We start from the raw sequence: 20,613 nt of genomic DNA on the forward strand, positions 1-20,613 counted from the left end.
GGGTTGAGAATATATAGGCCATAGTTAATATTTTATGTTAGTATATTTGATAGAAACACCAAACGTGTGGCTGTAACCACCTCAAACTGCATACAATAGTTGAAACAAATAACAGCGATGTACACTGCCGCCTACAATGTGATATAAATGTTATTTAACTTCAATATACAAACATTGTAATCTTATTTTATCACAGTCATTGTATGGTAATTAACGATCCTTTCGACAAACTGAGTTCCGACGCACCCTGAATGGGGCGTGTTGTTGTAGCTGCGGTCACCTGACTCTTGAGTGTGTCATGTGGCGTTCACAGTCTGCTGGAATCCCACGGAGAGTGGAGATTTGAAAGTGGTCTCTCGTGCGGGTTTTGTTTGTCCCGTTCAGATTTCCAGCATGGCGTGGACCAAATACCAGCTATTCCTGGCGGGACTTATGCTGACAACTGGCTCCATCAACACGTTGTCGGCGAAGTAAGTAAGCGTTATTTTGACACAGTGATGCTAGCTAAAAACTAACCATGTAGGGACTGTGTCTTTGTTTACTTCACAAAATACCGCGTTTCGTTTAAGACATTGTCCTGCGTAGTCATAAGGCAAAGTGTAGTCATTGAGCTCATTTTATTATGATTTTTCACTCATCGTAATTTACAAGTAACTACTGCTTAGTTGCTAGCATGCAATGCTAACTGCTAACAAATGAGAGACTAACAACGCTGCTAATGAATCCTTCTCATGTGCATGAATCGACAAGTAAGATAAGGCTGCAGCCAGAAGGGAAACACTACTCAAACATCTTTATCTGAAGACTAAACAACAGTGACTCAAGTTCTGCTGGTGAAATAACAGGATAATGGACAGCATGGGGTGTTCATAACATGACTCAACATGTTAGGTCACGAGTACATGCAATGACTGACAGGCATTATATTTTAATATATTTTTTAACAACTAATGTAACATTTCATATCAATTTCGGTCGAAACATAAAGTACTGTAAGTACCACATTAACAGTATTAACAGTTATTGACATAACTATAGCCTAAACAACATTGTAATCTGCAGAATATGATTTTCTTTGGGGGGGGGAATTAGTGTTCAGTTTTTCTCAGTTGTCTTTATAAGTTGATGTTTGTTTACATTGTACATTTTCAGTGGTACAGCAGTGATAGTGAGTAGCAGATACTGGCACACAAGCCTGGAGCGCCCTCTCACCGGAGTATAAGTCGCAGGAACAGTTAAACCATGAAAAAAGTGACTTTTACTCCGTAAAATACGGTAATTTATGGGGGTGCATCTTAACCACGAAATGTCGTAAACTGAGGACAGCTTGTCTGTGCTAAATGTATTTAATTATACCAAAAGCGACAACAAGAACAATTGTCAAAAAGTTTTGACAACATCAGATATAATTTGACAGCTGTTGAGTAAAGTGGACCTTTCTTTAGAATCATAATCTAGGAATTCAAGTCAATATTTTGATATTGTGATTATTTTTATGCCAGTCCTATCATGCCCAGCAACCAGACCCAATTTTCTCATTTTAGGGCTTCCATAGAGAAGCATAAACCTGCCACCTTCCAGCTTTTAAGCCGAGTCCTTATAAATTGAGCTCATTAAGACACATAGACACACCATAATACAGCTGTATTATTTAGCCTTAAATGTCAGGAAAACATTTTGACTACTAGTTGAATATTCCAGGCCTGCTTTCAGATGCCCTTGAGCAAGCACGCCATCTTACTCTGACATCTCTTCGTGCATGCCTGCATGGCTGTGGTCTGATTATGTGTGTTGGCAACACAATATACACAATATATCCAAATCATGAGGGATTATAATCAGTATGATAAATTAAAAGGCATAACAAAGATGAAAATATCTCATAACGAACCGAATCCGTTTTTCTTTACTTCCCCAACAATGTGTAATGTCAGCTTTCTACTGCCTGACTCACACTCGTCGACCATTGTTGGTGTGTCAGCCGAGCAGCATCCACGCTCAATGTGTAAAGTTCACATTGCTCAGTGCAGACATTTACCAGCAGGTCATGTTGCAGACAGACATATATTGCTACTAACAGCTAAAGTTTCACTACAGTCACATGATAAGATACAATCTTGCAGGGTTCGTTGCACCTTGCTTGGTTTACTTTTACGGAAGCGCCACAAGGAATCGGGCAACAAAGTGTAGGTTCTGAAGTGTGGCGAGGAGCTGAGCTTGAGGGAAGTGCTGCGTCATCACGTTTCACGGCCACATTCTTCTGTCTTGCACATTGAAAAGGACAGCACATGGGTCATGCTTCCTCTTATGGCCTGACTATGAAACTTTGTGTGGATTTGTGCACCATGACATGAACTACTTTTCACCAGGCAAGGGATAAAATATCTCTGTGTAAGATGAGCTATTTAGTATAACAAATTCAAAGTGAGTTTTAAAACCTCAACAGCTATATTGGTGTGGCATGGTATATTTATTAAAGAATTTTAGAAAAAAAGAGCATGGAGCTGAAAAATGTAAATAAAAAAATTTGTAATATACGAAAGAAGCAAAACAAAGAATAAAGTTGCAATTTTTTTTAAATTGGGTTGGATAAAAAGTTATAATATTCCAATAATAAAGTCAGAATATTGCAAGAATAAATGTGCAAGAACAAATTTGAAATGTAATGTTTTTTTTCACCAACAGATGGGCAGACACATTCAGAGCACCGGGCTGCAATAGTGACCCTGATCATGCATTCTCTCACCCGTTTGTCCAGGTAATGCATTGCCTTGGTTTCAAAATGCATATATTTTATACTCAAACATAGTCTACTGGAAAATCAAATACAGTGGAACAAAATGTTTCCTCTGTTTGCGTACATTTTCCGGTTAGCGTACAATATGGGGCACGTCTTGTCGTGTTACCGCATGAGCCCCACTGTGTTCTTAATGTATTTTTACCACAAAATGTCCTGTTAGCATCCTTAGTTTGCTAGCAAAATGGCAACCGGAAGTCAGCTTTGTCGCTTGTCTATTATGTCACCAATGGTTGACTCTCAAGAATGTTATCACAAAACAAATTTTTATAGTTTTTCAATTAGTTTTACATGCACAAAACAATTCTAAATGCATATAAACGACAAATAAAAAGGGATACATGAACATTTAAAGTTAATTTTATGTTCATTGACGACGTGACTGTTCCCAAAGACACGATGTGGCAGCGAGGTTAACACCTTCCTCTTCAACACCATCTTCCTGTTTTGCCATGAGTTATTTCTTGAATTCAATAGTGTTTCTCTATTTTTCTGTGGATCAGTTTTGGGTTACTGAGAGGAGAAACACTATTGAATTCAAGAAATAACTCCTAGCAAAACAGGAAGGTGGTGTTGAAGAGCAAGGTGTTGATCTCGCCGCCACATTGCATCTTTGGGAACAGTCAAGTCAGAATCACGTCTTCAGTGAAGGTAAAAGTAAGCTTAAATGTCCATTTATCCCTTTCATTCATTATTTTTATGTATTTAATGCATTTCGAATAGTTTTCTGCATATAACACTATCATTGCAAAACTATAAAAACGTGTTTTGTGTGAACATTTTTGGCTTTCTGAAACGGATGAATTAGATTTACATTATTTCTTATGGGAGAAATTGATTTGGTTAGTGTCCGTTTCTATCAGAGTCGGACATTTTGGAACTAATTAATGACGCTAAAGAAGGTTCCACTGTACTTAATTCCCTTCACTGTCTATGAAACTATGAAAAATTGTATCGATTTTCATGCAAAAAGGAATGTGGAGTATGATTAGGAATGACTTTCCTGTTAATCTTTGTGTTTCTCACCAAGGCAGTGGGGATGTTTCTGGGCGAGTTCAGCTGTCTGGCAGTCTTCTACATCCTACTGTGCCACGACCGCCGCAGTCCCGAACCCCAGATGAACCCAGGCCAGAACTTCAACCCTTTCCTCTTCTTTCCCCCGGCCATGTGTGACATGTTGGCCACCTCAACCATGTATGTTGGTAAGTCATGACAGCCTTTTATAATACCTGTTTTTAACATTCATATTTGTCCGATAACTGCATCCTTCAGCGTCACATGTCCTGATTATATCCGTGTCTGAATGTTTAGCTCTCAGCATGACCAGCGCCTCCAGCTTCCAGATGCTTCGTGGCGCTGTCATCATCTTCACAGGTCTACTTTCTGTGGCATTTCTGGGGCGACGGCTGCTAGCCAGTCAGTGGCTGGGGATCCTCACAACCATCCTGGGTCTGGTAATAGTGGGCCTGGCCGACTTCCTCAGTGGACACCAAGACGGCAGTCACAAACTCAGTGACGTCATCACAGGTGAGGCAGATGATGCTCAATTTGATGCCACAATGTGGCGTACAAGTAAATGTTTTATAGAGGTTTAATCAACATGTAATGCTAATTGTGAACATAAGAAGAAAGGGCAAACTTGCTGACCCTTTTCAACTAGGAAATGTACACATTCAAAGTTTAACACACCAAAAAAATGTAGTTCAACCAAAATTTCATGGATTTATTTTGATGTTTTAATGTTTTTGTCATGCTACTACAAAACAAGGAAAAGCGACACAATTAACTGAATAACTAACACATTCAAACTTATTACAGACTACACCACACCTATTAATTAGAGCAATGTCCATAAAACACCGTTATGTGGCAGTATGATGCTTCTGTTATGTGTCTTCAAGGGTGATTCATATTTTACTTTTACTGTATAGTTGTTAACTTCCCTGGAACGAGTTCATTGACTTTGCATTATTTCCTGTGGGGAAAAAAATGTGAAATTATTAGTATTAGTTAGTTATTAGTATTAAGTATGACAATGAATTCCAAACCCAATCCTAATTTGGACCACAATTCCTCTCTTCTGTCTTTTAGGAGACCTTCTGATCATCCTGGCTCAGGTCATTGTGTCTGTGCAGATGGTGCTGGAGGAAAAGTTTGTGTACAAACATGATGTCCATCCTCTGCGGGCTGTTGGAATTGAGGGTAAAGCAGATACATAAAACGTGCATCCGTGAAATATTAAGAACAAAGACCTCACATTTGAGAATGGTTTCTACTCAATAGCTTCAAGAGCAGAATGGTGTTGGTTGAGTTTATTTACAACATGCATAACAAAGTCACAACATCACATGTTTACTAGGGATGTACAGTACATCTGGTTACGATGCGATTCAAAAAGGATATATTTTAAAAACAATGATTTGATGCGATTCTATTCAATCCCATTCTACGGTTACATTTGTTGATGTAGACATTAATCTTACGTGATGAGCCAATTCAATAGAAGTGACGTTCTTACAGTATTTTCAAATGTATAAATGAGCACTTCATATCCCCAAGCATGCTGCAAGGCAGGGGTCCGCTGCCACCGAGAAACTTTCAGGTGCAGTGATTAAAAAAAAACACTTAAGAAAATGTGAATAAATACATTGAATTTTATGTAAATGAATATCAATTTTGGAAATATTACCCATTATTTTATTCAAAAAAACAATATACGTTAGAAATTCCACAGTTTGCATGTTTATGCTGTTTGTTGCAAGCAGCGACCTGGTCCACTTTGTTCCACGGTCCTTGAACGCACCATCTGACTTTCTCCCATGCTACACAGACCAGTACACTGTACTTTCCCCGTTTTTCTTTCACCTCATATTTTGCCCCAAATGCTAATACTATGTGGGAATGCATAAAGGTAAGATTGGATGATGACATTGAGTGCTAATGTGCGTATTTGTTCGGTGCAAGTCTTGCAATACCGGGTGCATGTCTCTATAATCGATTAGTCTTAAGGATTTTTGGCAGATTTTTATTGATCCAGGAAGCTGCTCACTTGTCAAACCGGATATCCGGTCGCATCGGATTATCTTTCATAACCCTAATGTTTACACTTTCACAATTTGACAAGTCTGAAAAGGACTAGGAAGAAGCAGAGTTTATTTAATCCTACCCTTCTCCGTGTCTCCGCAATGACTATTAGTTTGTTCACGTCCTGTGTTGACATATACCAGGTTACTAATGTTTATAGAGTACCGCAGAAAAGGAAGTCAATACAGTAGATCACAACTTTTTGCCGGGATTACGTCTAATTGATACGCCCACAAAAATGTCTATTTTTGATGCACGACTGAGGGATAGGTTCCAGCTCCCTGCGAGCCTGCCTTTTGCTCCGGGGATAGACTCCAGCGTCTGTTGTGACCTTGCAAGCAATACGCAGAATAGATAATAGATGGATTATACGCCATTTTCTGTGTCCAGGTTTCTTCGGTTTCTTTGTCCTGTCGCTGCTGCTCATCCCCATGTATTTCATCTACGTGGGCGAATTCAGCGACACCCCTCGACAGGTTTTGGAGGACGCGCTGGACGCCTTCTGTCAAATCGGTCACCGGCCACTCATCTTGTTGGCCTTGCTGGGAAACACCGTCAGCATCGCCTTCTTCAACTTCGCCGGCATCAGTGTCACCAAGGAGATCAGCGCAACCACACGCATGGTGCTGGACAGCCTGCGTACGCTGGTCATCTGGGTGGTGAGCCTGGCACTGGGTTGGGAGCAGTTCCACGGCCTCCAGGTGCTGGGTTTCTTGGTTCTGCTGGTGGGGACAGCCCTCTACAATGGACTGCATCGCCCTCTACTGGCCAGAATACCTTGCTGCGCTGGGCTGGCCGGCGTAGAGGAGGAGAGCAGTGCAGGAGAAAGGGAGAGACTGCTTGGAGACGGCTCGGTGCAGGCACCTGACGAGAGCTAAAGTAGCAGCTGGTACACTTTGCACACACACACACAACATCCTTAAGTCAAAAACACTGTACCTTTTTACTAAACACAGATTTTAACATCCCATTGCATTTTAGAAACAGGTCTTCTTAGACTATGCTTTTTTTGGACTCCTAAAATGTTGTTTTTAGCCAAGTATCCTTATTTTAATGCATGTTCTCACAAAGAACATGAAACTTACTAGTCAGAAACCATTTTAAAGCTCAGTGGGATGTTTTATGTGGATTTTACTGGTAGGCTCACTGCCGTGCTGTTTTTGAAAAGAACTTTTAATTTGTTGAAACGCATTTTTTTAATTGTAATTATTATTGTTAGGATTATTTTTTTAATGACGCTGACTGAGCAGCGAGATCGTGCCAAAGAGTTCACAAAATTCAATTCCACTGCCGTGACTGGAAGGCACTAAAATGATTGTTTATTTTATGGGGGAAATGATTTCTGTTATTGAAAGAGTCTGTCACTAAGAATAAGGGATTTGCACAAGTTGTATTAACAGAGTGTCTACTTCATTTCACATTGCTGTAAATGAAAAAAGGGAACTGTCATTAAATCCTAGTATTTAAATCATGTCATGGTCAACAAATGTTATATACGTACAATTAGTAACTTTCTTAACAACCAAAAAAGGGTCCAATTACCGCACGGCTAACAGCAGCAGCTGACACCTGCTGGCCGTTCACATCCTGAGTCAGCCCAACATCCTCCCTGAGGACAGTTGTAATGCTTTAATGGAGGTCAAAGTTTAAACCAAAAGAATCCCTTAGGATTTGTGCACATGACCCTCAAACAGGATGCAGGAATAATGTGTTAATTAGCCACAATGACACAGTGATTTATGGCCAATATATAGTGATAGTGCGCAAAGCCTTAAAGCACCGGTGTTCAAACTTTTTCCACCAAGTGCCACATACTGAAAAAAGAAATTTGATGGTTTAGGACCCAACACATGTAGATATGCTAAGAACTTATATACGCTATATTTCAAGAAGAAACTGCATCTCAGCTTTGTAATATATTTTCAAAAGCGTACTATTAGTATGAACTTTAATCTTTGCTCATTTTTTCTGTTAGGTTTTGTCACAAATATTTCAAATTTCTTCCTAAATAATCTTTGTAAATTCTTGTAATGACTTTATTCCCACAATATTATAACTTTTTCCCCAACATAATTTTCCAGAAAGGACATCTTTAGTTTGTTTCTCATAAAAAACAAAAAACCCATTATTTTTCCATATATTTTTTTCATAATATTAAAAGGTTATTCTCTGAAAATTCTGACTTTTTCTCATCAGATTACACCTTTTTTCTCTTAATATTGATTGTATTCTTGTAAAATTACTGCTGATTTTTTAATTTTTTGCTGTTTTAAATTGTATATTTTGAAAGTTCCGCACTTTGGACAATAATTTAATGCAGCTAATACGTGTTTGAGTGCCAACAGAAAATGCAAACATTCCAACCACAATGGAGACAATATTAAGAATTGTTTTGCCGTCCAACGATAACCACACAATATTTCACATACATTTATTTGTGGTGGCCCACCATGAATACATTTGGACCATCACTAGACTCCATAGTGTTATAGTGCTATCTGTTCATTCACCCTGTAACACATTAGAATGGGACTGTTTGTGTAGCTTTGCTGTTACAACTCAGTACAGCAGATGGCATCGGAACTGCTTTTCAACACACCTCATGCACTACCACAAATGACTTGGTTGCGCATTATATTGCATCTGTTCATCAATATAGGGAGATATTAGATGTACTGTGACATACACATTATCTTTTAAATGAGCGCACACCCAGAAAAATCCATCCATCCATCCATCTTCTATGGCTTATATGAGGTCAGGTTGCCGGGGCAGCAGCCTAAGCAGGGAAACACAGATTTACCTCTCCCGGCCACTTCGTCCAGCTCCTCCCGGCAGATCCGGAGGCGTTCCCAGGCAGGTTGAGAGACATAGTCTCGCCAAGGTGTTCTGGATCTTCCGTGAGGCCTTCTACCGGTGACGTGCCTCCCCTGGGGGGCATCCGGGACCCAGAAAAGTCATGTTTTTATTTTTTGTCACCTGTGCGTGTTATAAGGTGCATGCACATACACGTGCTCGCAAGATTTGGTAAATTTTGAGTATGTTAAAGCCCTCAAAAAGGTGATTTAGTTGCCAAAAAAATACTGACTGATATGAGCATGCTTAAGGACTTACAGTAGCGGCCCCCAGGTCCTTCACTTTTTCTATATGTGGGCCTCAGTGGAAAAGATTTGAACCCTGCTGGCTTCGACAAACACGTACTCACGCATGATGCCCACAAAAAAGTGCATCAACCGACATTGAGCATGTACTGCGTGTGAGCAAGTTTGTCACTGGAAGTGGTCAGTAGTGGACTGCTAAGGAGCAAGTCAGCCCGGAACTAGCAAAGGCCCCCCCGCCCAATCTATGGAGCGCAGGAAGAAAGGGACCCCACTGAAGATGCCCCCACCTGGCTGCAGCAACAAGACACATTCCAGAACCTCCCACTATGGCCAGATATGCGCACAAACCCAGGGGCGTAAGGAGAGGGGACAGCTTCCCTTCCCGCGCAGGAGTGGACCCCCGTGACCCAGCCATGCACAGAAAGGTGGGTCACCATCTTAAACAAAATCACTTAGAAGGAGCTTTTATTTAAAAGTGTGTGTCGTTGCAGCACTTCCCTGTGAAACTGTGGATGGCCGCTAGATGGCAATGCAACGTCAACTACTTCACCTCCATCTCTGCTGTCCGGATCTTGCTTGAAGGTGAGAACGTCATGCTGTCCACATTTATCCAGGTCATAAAACTGAATAACTGCGCAGCTTGAGGGAAATCAGAAAACTATAATAATTCAAAGTTATCACATATGGAAGCAGTGTAAGTTACAGTGCATGGGTCAAAACTTAGCACCAGGTCTGAATGAGGTGCTGAGATTATAATCACGAATAAATACTATACAGTATGGAGAGTTTGTACAAAGCATGTGAATCAAATTGATGAGGGAATTTATTTTATGGCCTGTTGGATCGCAGTATGCAGTATTAAAATACATAAAGCAAATAAACCCAAGTAGCTCTTGGGACTTTGTACAAACAGGCTTCCATGCAGTAGCTGCTTTCTGCTGAAATTGTCCCAGTGAGACATGTCCTCCCACGAGACAAAGCCTCAGCATGAAATAAGTTTGTGAACGACTTAAACAGATGATGGATAAAATGATGGATGTGAGGAGACCCAAAAAGTCTCTATATGAACATTTGTTGAGCGTTTCTTGCAGATATTTATCGAAAGGCAAACCAAGCCATTGGGGCCCTTGACATCCCTTTTTTTTGTGTAGAATTTTTACAAAATGTGAGTCTGTCCCTGGTAATCTCGGGGCCCCAGGCAGTTGCCTGCGTTTGCCCCTGATCTAAAGATGATGTTTCCTTTAATAATGAACAGTTTAGCTGACTATTTCTACGTTGTGTTGGATCTTTGAGCATATTTTGATCTATTTTACAAAGTTTGCTTGAGGCGTCTTTACAGTAACTGTAAGAAATGAGATTATTTTTTTTCTAGGGCTCCCCCTACAGTTGTATGATTTACAAGCACTATGCACAGCCATCAACAATGACAAGAATGTCACGTGCTAATACAATGTGTGAAGCATCCAGGCTGGTCCACCAGAATTATTGATAGGAATCGGCATTGTCCATAATACACAATGGGGAAAATGAATAAACTAATTTTTGGATGTACTGTGGATCCCCGCGTAGCCATTATTCAGCATTCACATCCCGGCAAATTTGCATAGTTTTGGTAAAAAAAAATCTATTTTCTTTTGAAAATAAACAACAATTTAACATAGTACAAACTAAAGACACAAACCAAAATAAACACAGAGACAAAAAGAGGATTTTTGGTTTAAAAAATCTCCAAAAGGTGGCCATTTTTTTCCGCAGAAAACACATCTCATTCCCCCTAAACGGGTAATCATTTATACAACATACACACGTCCTAATACAGGTATAATGTACAGCATACAATGTTAAGAAAGCCCACAATCATTCCATGTTTACGTAGTCATGCTTCAACTGATCATGTTTTTCGTCAAGCACTGAGATTTTGCACCATGTTGGGCGATCCTTGAAGGCGCCATAATTGTGTGCTGTGACTGGCTAGCGATTCTGTCTGTTCTATTTATCACCAGTATCATTCATTAGGGAAGAGAAGAGAAGAGAATCCAAGCCAATAATTCTGTCGCTTTTATAGCAAATGTTGATTTGGCTGAAGGCTGCAGTGGCACGAGCCAGAGGTGGTGAGCTTTTGTGATCGGCGTTGGTCGCCATGTGCCGATTATGTGCCGACACTGATCGGTGGCCGATCGAAGGGAGCGTGTAACCTCTGTGAAAAGTGGGGATCTACTGTATGTGTTTTTAACGGGCTACGAGAACCTCTTTCTGAATGTGCTGAACTCCTGTTTCCATGCCAGTGTCACAATGCTGCCCGTTTTCGTGGATGTGGATGCGATGCGGATGCTTCCCATGTTGTCTGAGATTGAATCAGCAGCGCCTCTTCTGGTTGCAACCAGCTAATGACTTCCATTCCATGACTTTCAAACATAAAAAGAGAGAATATTATTCTTATTAGAGAACCAGAGTACATCAGTTGTAATATTATTACATATAAGGTGCGAGTCTAACGGTTTGTTATTATGACTTTTTCCATTAGCCTCCTCTCTTATTTAGCTCACAGCATGTGTGATTTAACCTTGTGTACATTTGCACACGGGGGCACTGGAGGCGACTTTAAATCTGCTTCAACATAAACAGATGGCTTTGCTCAAATGCAACCACATCGCCATCATATTTAAAAGCATCCATTACAGCAGCCCTTCGCTTGTTTACGGCAGAGGGCAGGTCAGAGTGAGTGTGATTAGTCTGCACCACTCCGACGTCCAGCTAATGACCACTTAATGGCTCTGACGGAGCACGGAGGAGTCAAAAGCCACTAAAAGAAGCTCTCATGATGTTCATCCTGAAGCGCCATGACACTCATTTCAACTTAAACTGCTGTGTCTTGTTCACTTACCAGTTAAGATGAATACGGCATCATCTCAAAACTTTCACGTGATTACACAGCACCGAAAAGGAGTAGGAAGAAGCAGAGCTTTACATGATTTCAATAAGGGCCGGTTAGTAAGACGTCTGTGTGATGTTATTTGCCACACAACTTGAAAGATTATTTCAAGATTTAATTTTATGAAAATAATAAAAACAATGTAATTTTTTTTTCAAATTTGCATTACGTCTACCACATTTGTGGTGATGTTAATTAAAATCGTCCATTCCATTCCTTTCCATTCCATTCCTTTCCATTCCATTCTCCTCTGCTTATCCGGGTCCGGGTCGCGGGGGCAGCAGTCTTGGTAGGGAAGCCCAGACTTCCCGGTCCCCAACTAACTCCTCCAGCTCCACCGGGAGGACACCAAGGCGTTCCCAGGCCAGCTGTGAGACATAATCCCTCCAGCGTGTCCTAGGTCTTCCCCGGGGCCTTCTCCCGGTTGGGCATGCCCGAAACACCTCACTAGGGAGGCGTCCGGGAGGCATCCGGACTAGATCGTCCATGTTAAATGTAATAAAATTTTAATATTTTACATTTTTTCCCTACTAAATTTCCATGAGGACAGTAAAATATTTTGTTATTAATCCACTTGGTCATTACTCTCCTGGGACGCAGCAGAAAACTTCACGGGGGCATAGCAGCTGGAGAAAAATAAAGAAAAACACATCTTATAACATCACATCCAAACAACAACATGTACTCTCATAAGCTAATTTGAATGATGGCAAAAGAAAAATGAACCGAATTGACTCTGGGCTGAGCGGAAAAAAACTCTGTTAACAGTTTCAACCAACGTGATGGCCCCCAAAGGAGAGCAGGCTACATCCAACTTGAAAATGCTGTTCCAAGCCATAAAGATAATAATTAGATAACACATTTCACAAGATTCTCTTTCTTTCTGTGACTTGAATTGCATTCTACTCATTTTGACATTTATAGTATGGCCTCACTGCTTTTTATGAGAACCTAAAATGAGATCACGGAGCAGGGATCTTTGCGGGTTCCTGTAAGTTTTATTGACGCCTGCATGCAGTCACGAGGCCTCCTCTGACCTTTAACCTCAACACGATGCCGTTTGGAGATCATTTGAGTTGAAGTCAACCTGAGAGTGGTGACATGCATCAGATGCATTCAGGGTCACTGTCAAAAATAGGACAGCCTTGTTTTGAATGGGCTTCAGTATCCTTCAGTTCTCCCTGTGTGCAGATGATGGCAGCGTGCCATACAGAAGGCTGTGCACAATGGCCCAGGTCCCATTAAATCTGCGAAAGTTCCTTCCTAAGGCAAACATTGCCAGAAATAGTAATCTTGGCTGGAGCAGGAGCCGTACAGAGGGGAGCAATAATTCTCAGCGTAATAATGGAACTCATTTGATTCTGTCCAGCCTCTGATCCTGCAAGAGCCGTGGTGCGAGCCCCTCATTCAGTTTTTCCTCTGCCCGATAAGACTTCCTGAAAAACACACAGCGAGCAATCAGGCCACAACAATAGGCTCTAAGCATGTGAACGTCAGCCGCCGTGTGCATGCATGTGATGCGCAAATGTTTGGACATTTCATCTTCACCGTGCTGCACTGGATGCACGTTGCAACAGCATCGTTGTCTGTCATCTTTGCAGGACAAATGGAGTTAAAGAAGATAAACTCAATCCATTCACTTGAATGATGTTGACCACAGCCCAATGAGAATATGTCACCTGTTGTGCTGCAGTGATTGCCTAAGACGAACTCAAGTGTACTTATTCAAGGAGACGTTTGGCTCGAGCAGTAATCTGAGCTCATCTAACAGCTCCACGGAGACCAGGTTTAGAAAGGAGGGAAATAAAGGTGAAATATCCAGCTGGATTCCAGCATGAAAAGCAATACTTCTTCCTTTTGGACCCAAAATGAACCGTTCTCTATTCAGTTTTATATACTGTAGATGTTTTGCAATCACCTTATACACCACAAGGCAAAATTTGGACACACTTTCCCATGCTTTTGAATAAGAAAACGTCTTCAAACTTTTGACGTACAGTGTTCCCTCGTATAGGTTCCCAAAATAGCCCGCAATAAGTGAAATCCGCGAAGTAGCCCACATTATTTTAGGCTGTGAAACCACTCACCATACCACTTTATACATTTTCCTCAGACAGCCGTTAACATTTTAGCAAATTTCTTTCTTGTTTAAACACTCTCATAGTTCTAATATCCTTTGAATTTTAATGATCAACCTTGTAGGTTTGACACAAGAAATTATAAAGTGACTCACGCATATTTTACTCCTCTGGCCATGCCTCGCCCTGGCGCCGTTCGGCTGTAGCGTTTTGTATCTTTTTTCAAACGTATCGCTCATGTCGGAGTGTTTTAGCTTCTTCTCTTTCTTCTATTGTTTACAGTATTGGCGGTTAGCAAGCGGCTCACTGGTTAGCTAGTTTGGTAGCCATGACCACAACAGGAGACGGCACGAAGGAGATTGATTGACAGTGGTCTGCAGCCAATCAGGATGCAGAAGACAATGGGCGGTGCAGACAGAAGCGAGAGAATAGAGATACAACACAAACTACAACACTCAACTTCCCACAATGCAATTCTTGTTAAAGGGCCAGGCTCGACTGTAACCACATCATATGCTGTAAAAAAAAAAAGCACAAAAAAATCAGTGAAACAGTGAGTCAGCGAAAGGTGAACCACGATGGAGCGAGGGAACACTGTAGACTGTTTTACTGAAAAAACATCTTAATTGAAACTAAAATATGTTTCAGTGACAAGCAAAAAAAGTGTGTAAGAATATGCAAAACTCCACACGTTCATTTGTGACTGTGCAGAAAATGTCGCTGAATCATGACTTATAAAAAGGAAAAGTTAACTTTTTAAACATCTGGGGCTGATGCAACATATACTGATCACGGTTTAGTGTGTTTCGAAAATTCTTAACAAAGTTACAATAAAGAACATCACGTTCACACTTGCACGTCCGAAAGGAAGTAGAAGAGTTTTTAGTTGCTCCACAGTACCTATATGTGCATTTTAAATCACAAAATCAAATTTTGTGCAAGAAAATGCATCAAAATTTGAACTTATTTAATTGAAATACAGGATTTTGCTTGATGATTAGAAAATTCGAATCGATTTTTTTTGTTTTTAGTTTCATTTTCAGTTTTTTTAAATTATTTTAGTCTTGTTTATTTTCCTGTTTCTGCTGTAATAATATTAATAATATGTGCTTATTTTGCAACAGCCCCCATGTGGGATAAATCAAGTTGATCTTATGTTATTTGATCTTAGATGCAAAGATATTGTACATAATTTGTAATGAAAGAAATGTCTTAATTATGAATTATGTAATTCATTATTTATTTAATTGTAATGTATTAATAACAATATAATATTTTCCTTTATTTCCTCGTTTTTTGTTAATTTACCGTAAACATCAGGGCACGCTGATAATAATGAAAACGTAAAGACAGCCTATTACATGCATTACGTTGCATTGCATATTAGGCTATTATGAGGCTGCTTGTGGCGTTTCGGGATGTGAGGCCCGTGTGTTGTTGTTTTTTTGTTTTTTGTTTTTTCTTTATGCTTCCCGCTGCAAAGCTCATCAGCACCTGAAATATCTGCATCCTCTTCCATGGATTGTTTTGACTGCACGGCGGAGGGCAAACGTTGCATGTCATTTCTAAAATTAACCCGGAAAAGTGTCACTCGAAAACACCATGATAGGAGGCAGCCAGGGTCATCTGCGCTTCCGGCACTATGGATCAAGACTAATGAATGCGGCCTTCACAAGCTATTGTTTGGACACATGCATGCAAAAACATGGGAGTTTATCAGCAATAATAACGTTGTGTACTATTGTTTGAAGTGGCAGGTGCATAAACTTGTATTCAAACATGACGTCGTCAGTGCGTAATTGATTAACTGCGAGGACAAATGTAAAGAATTGGATATTCTCATGTTTTGTTGAGGTTTTTTGTTGGTTTTTTTTGCGGGTTGGAGTGTGAGGTTGGCCAGCTCCCAGCGTGTGAATCTTGAGGGTCCTTGCGGATGAAGTGCGGCCTCTGAAGTTAATTGTGTTTTCGTTTTCGCGGGGAATAGATTTCCTCTGTTTATTATGAGCATGGGGACGGATTTGCGTCAGCGTGCAACTTGCACGTCGAGATAAAGTTGCACAAATATTGAAAAAGGGAAGTTCTAACAGTCATTATAAAGTAGCCACCCCACCACCACCCCTACCCTTCTCCTGCTTCTACTCCGGAAGAAATAAGGATTTGTGTTGCATCCTAAAATACTTAAATAGGTTCTATTTTGGAGGTAAATATAGCAGCCTACAAAAAACTGGTTGATCATAAACTATTCTTAGGATTTGACGTATTAAATATTAGTTCTATTTTGCAAAATATGCATTGTACCATTCTTATTATCTATGGTCTCCAAAGTGAAATTGGTGTTTAAAAATGAGTGTTTAAAAGTCGTGTCCATGAACGTCTCGCCAGTCTCCAGCTCATAGGAGAGCAAATACAACGCCCCCATTGGCTGACACAGCAACCAATCAAAAGCAACGAAGTAACTTTGGAGTGGAACTGTGGAGTTTGGATTTCAGAGTTGCAGGAGTCTTACAACAAGAGGTCCAATAACGCTGCTGGTTTCGGTTTTTTTTTGCATGCCCGTCTCCTCATAGCATCTGAGAATTCATAAAAACCTCCGGGATGTACACGACCGGACTCAATCCGTTTTACGCCTCCAATTTCAGCCTCTGGTCTGCGTACTGTGCAGGAGGCTTCGCAGTGGACACCGCCAAGAAACCATCGTTTTGCATAGCAGAGCTCCTGCAGGCTGGAGATGCAGAGAACATGGCCGGTTCGTCGGCCCTCATGGTGCACGTGCAGGCTCAGCAGCACCGGGCGTCCTCCGGAGGCTCCCCGCTGCGGCCGGCACCAGTCGGGCCCGGGGAGGCGGCGGTGTACGGGGCGAGGGTGAGCCCCGCGTCCCCGTACCACAGACACGGACTACAGATGACTTCTGTGCCCAGAGGCGCGCTCAGCTCCCCGCAAGCTCCTCCACCTTCAAGCAAGGACCTCAAATTTGGAATTGATCGGATTTTGTCCACAGATTTTGACGCAAAGGGGAAGGAACAGACGTCGTTAAGAGGTGAGGGGTGACAAGACACGAAGACCCTCTCACAACATGCACTTTATTTCATAAGAAAATGATGGACGTAGTGAGAAGTGGTGCCATCATGTAAAAATACATGGCTTTTGCTTGTAAGCACATCTCTATTGGCCTAAAGAAGCACCTGAAGTATTTTATGATCATGTTTTTGCTTTGATTAATGTTGTGTATTTATACAGTATGTCCATGTTAAGGCATTATGTACTGTAGTTAAGTGAGTCTGGATAGATAGGGACAGAAAATGCCTCCTACCTCGGGATAAATTGTGACAGAGTAGGGGGTCATAGGTCAGAATGTAGTGCAGAAGGTGTAGGGGCACTGGTGTAGGGGTGTCCAAACTACTGAAAATTCAAAGGATGCGTGAGGCCACTTTGATATATATTTATTTGAATTTTAATTAGGTATTTTATTTTTTAAATTACATTTAAGACATCGCTTTGTGTGATTAATATTGAGATTTAAGCATTTCTTCATTACATTGTATCTTTCTGCTCTATTCCCCCCCCTTTTTTTAATTGTATTTGTTCAATAACCCCCGGACATCCCTGTATAGCGTCTCTGAACTTCATGCCCTTTATAAGAAACATCAGCAGTTGTCCGCTACCTTGCTATGAACTAAGTCCATTTCTCGTCCTACACAACAGATCTCACGTCCATTGTTAGCGCCAACCGTCAGTCAGGCATCCACATCCCCATTCAGCCAGCGGCCGGCCAGTACTTCTCCTCCATAGAGGCCGGGATGAACGACTCCTCCATGATGAGTTCACTAGGCAGCAGCGGCAGACAATCAGGCCAGCATCAGTTTCAGGACACCTTCCCAGGTAGTCCCACTTGAATAGGACTGTAAAGGGACATCAATGTTTATAGGAAATGTTTATTTGGACCTCTTTTTTTTTTTTTTTTTCCCTAACGCCATGCCTCCTGTCTTGTCTTGGTGACCCACAGGTCCATACGCCGTCCTCACCAAAGACACAATGCCGCAGACGTACAAGAGGAAGAGGTCGTGGTCCAGGGCGGTCTTTTCAAACCTGCAGAGGAAAGGCCTGGAGAAGAGGTTTGAGATCCAGAAGTATGTCACCAAGCCGGATAGGAAACAGCTGGCGGCCATGCTGGGCCTGACAGACGCTCAGGTAAGATGAGGTCATGACCCCCCTGTGGAATAGCACACAAACACATCTTTGGCTTACAAGGTAGTTCGTCTGAGCGAGCACACATCCTTACACTTTTCATCCAATTGGTTATTTGCTACATGGCTTGGCTTTGGTGGAGGTCTGCTTGACTTCATGTGTGCCATTGTTATATTATGTTGATTTTGTCAAGTTTAGCTGCGAAAACAATAAAAATAACCTGGAGGCACGCATTAAAACATTGTTTTTTTCAAATCAAAAATAAATTCATGATTATCAGTGTATTTGCAATACTGATATATCAGTATTCTATTTAATTAGAAACCTTTTTCATTATTTACAAACGTAGTTGTTGCTGATTGGCAGGGAGAAATCACATCTTCTATTCCCCTGAAGTATTCCATGTGCAACATGAATCAGTCTAATGTGGAATATCAAACCCAGATTGGCATTTTTTCTGTATTAATTTACATTAACAATTAATTACCATATGTGTCGTCACGTTATTTTGCAGAAATAAACAACAACAACAAACAAAACGACTTCAACTAAGTTGAATTCACACCTCCCAAATAAAAACGAAAAACTTGAGTTGCAAAAAACATCCGCCAATTTACTGTAACGCCACTAAAGTCCTGGTGTTTTATTATTGACTCGTTTTAAAAACAAAATTTTGCATGAAATATTGTAGAACGTGTTTGAATTGTTATCAAGTCTGCAGCATGTTTTTATTCGCATACAGGAAGCCACTTTTTTTTTTTTTTTTTTAGGAATAATAAAATGTTCATTTACTGCATATCAATGCAAACTATATTAAGGGCACACATACAAGAAAGGCACAATAAGTCCATCCATCCATCTTCTATGCCGCGTATCCTCACTTGGGTCGCGAGGATGCTGGAGCCTATCCCAACTGGATTCGGTCGAGAGGCCTGGACCGGTCGCCAGTCAATCGCAGACAAGCACAATAAGTATTAAAATAGAGTGCAAAATGTAGTGAACACAATTTAAACAAGGCGCAAGTAATGCATATTTGACCTATACTGATCCCAAACAAAAATAAAATAAGAATAAAAAATATTAAGTAAAAGAAACAGAAATGAAATTCAATAAAAATAAACATTATGCCTCCCTATGTACATTATGCGATGCCATTCTGTTTTCATTTTATGCAAAATGTGCAGGGTTGAAATGTGCAAGTCATGCAGTACACACTTTGTAAATAATGCGCATAAAATATTAACGATTTTCAACGTTTTGTTTTTTTTTATGTGAGTGGTTTGGGTCAAGTAGTGTATAACGTGTGGCATCCTCGGTGTGCCCACAGGTGAAAGTGTGGTTCCAAAACCGGCGCATGAAGTGGCGGCACTCCAAGGAGGCCCAGGCCCAGAAGGACAAGGAGAAGGAGCAGCCGGACAGGACTCCCGAGTCCGGCAGAGATCCGAAAGAGACGGCCGAGTCGGAGTGTGACAGCGAGGACCGCAGCGAGTGTGAGTCCGACGAAGCGGAGGACAAAGAGGACAAAAGACATTTGGACGTTTGCGAGCACAACAAAACCAGCGTCATCATGAGCGGCGGCGTGGATGACACGCACTTGGACTCTGCCTCCTCTTCTTCACAGCTTCTAATATGAACGCAATTGATCCTGGACTCTTATTTGGATCCAATTCATAAGAGACACAATGGAAGCCGCTGAGGTTGCGTTTATTTAATTTGACAGAAGAGCTTCAGTGTGCATGATGCTGTCCTCAAACGGTTTAAAACACGTAAATAAAATGTGCAGTTGTAAATGTTGTTGCCCTTCACGTTGTATAAAAGAAATCTCGGGACACACAGTGTACATGTCTTTTTGTGTGTTGTTGTTGTTAATATCATTTGCACTGAAAGTATTGTAAATAAAAGTCTGTTTTTTTTCCTGATGCACGTGTCATTATTTTTGATGAAAAAGGATGCTTATTTTTAGTACCGTCGTAAACCTTATTTAAGTGGAAAACTATTTTTTATTTGTAGGTCAAATTTCTAGTAATCAATAATTGATGTTAGTTTTTTACGTGCAGGCCGACAACAGGGGTTTTTATATAGTAATTATTACTTATTGTTCTTTTAAAAAGTATATTAAAATGATGCTTTCCTAAATTAAGTGGGGAAAAACCACAAAATGAATATTAAATATATAATTCAATAAATAAAAGTATAAATATGCATCTCCACATGCATAAACAAGGCAAGCAGGCTCATGTAAATCAGACTCTTGCAGCACACACAGTAAAAAAAAACAAAAAAAAGGAAATTTATAGTGTGTATACATTTCACGGCTCCAGATAGCAGCCGTGGCCTGAATGAGTATATATTTTATTTATGCTGACCCAAGCAGTTCCAAGTCTCTATTCTACAGCTGCTCCATTTATAGTGCTGCTCTCGCACATCGCATGCAAT

At 40.8% G+C, this 20,613-nt stretch overlaps 2 protein-coding genes across 3 annotated transcripts; both read left to right on the forward strand.

Moving 5' to 3' along the window:
- The first annotated feature begins 295 nt into the window (after positions 1-295).
- slc35f6 (solute carrier family 35 member F6) lies at positions 296-7,352 on the forward strand. The gene is made up of 6 exons (XM_054761871.1): positions 296-470; positions 2,686-2,758; positions 3,828-3,999; positions 4,109-4,324; positions 4,889-4,999; positions 6,272-7,352. Exons 1-6 carry the CDS (start codon positions 394-396, stop codon positions 6,757-6,759), a joined length of 1,137 nt encoding a protein of 378 aa, XP_054617846.1. The 5' UTR covers positions 296-393; the 3' UTR covers positions 6,760-7,352.
- Positions 7,353-16,494: 9,142 nt separating this feature from the next.
- Positions 16,495-20,073, forward strand: hlx1 (H2.0-like homeo box 1 (Drosophila)). Of its 2 annotated transcripts, XM_054761958.1 has the most exons (4): positions 16,495-17,029; positions 17,695-17,871; positions 17,996-18,180; positions 19,505-20,073. In XM_054761958.1, the coding sequence occupies exons 1-4, from the start codon at positions 16,588-16,590 to the stop codon at positions 19,808-19,810; spliced, it is 1,110 nt and encodes a 369-aa protein (XP_054617933.1). In that variant the 5' UTR covers positions 16,495-16,587; the 3' UTR covers positions 19,811-20,073. The 2 variants fall into 2 exon arrangements, with proteins under 2 accessions (XP_054617933.1, XP_054617934.1); XM_054761959.1 differs by lacking the exon at positions 17,695-17,871.
- Positions 20,074-20,613: the final 540 nt, after the last annotated feature.

Source organism: Dunckerocampus dactyliophorus, chromosome 19, assembly GCF_027744805.1.
Source record: "Dunckerocampus dactyliophorus isolate RoL2022-P2 chromosome 19, RoL_Ddac_1.1, whole genome shotgun sequence".
In the NCBI taxonomy this organism is placed as follows: domain Eukaryota; kingdom Metazoa; phylum Chordata; class Actinopteri; order Syngnathiformes; family Syngnathidae; genus Dunckerocampus; species Dunckerocampus dactyliophorus.

Bases quoted from the DNA above. Each gene is read 5' to 3' on its own strand.
- slc35f6 (XM_054761871.1), top strand. From the start codon at position 394: ATGGCGTGGACCAAATACCAGCTATTCCTGGCGGGACTTATGCTGACA. The intron at 2,759-3,827 runs GTAATGCATTGC...TTTCTCACCAAG, and splicing joins TCTCTCACCCGTTTGTCCAG to GCAGTGGGGATGTTTCTGGG. The intron at 4,000-4,108 runs GTAAGTCATGAC...CTGAATGTTTAG, and splicing joins CACCTCAACCATGTATGTTG to CTCTCAGCATGACCAGCGCC.
- hlx1 (XM_054761958.1), top strand. From the start codon at position 16,588: ATGTACACGACCGGACTCAATCCGTTTTACGCCTCCAATTTCAGCCTC. The intron at 17,030-17,694 runs GTGAGGGGTGAC...CCTACACAACAG, and splicing joins GGAACAGACGTCGTTAAGAG to ATCTCACGTCCATTGTTAGC. The intron at 18,181-19,504 runs GTAAGATGAGGT...GTGTGCCCACAG, and splicing joins TGGGCCTGACAGACGCTCAG to GTGAAAGTGTGGTTCCAAAA.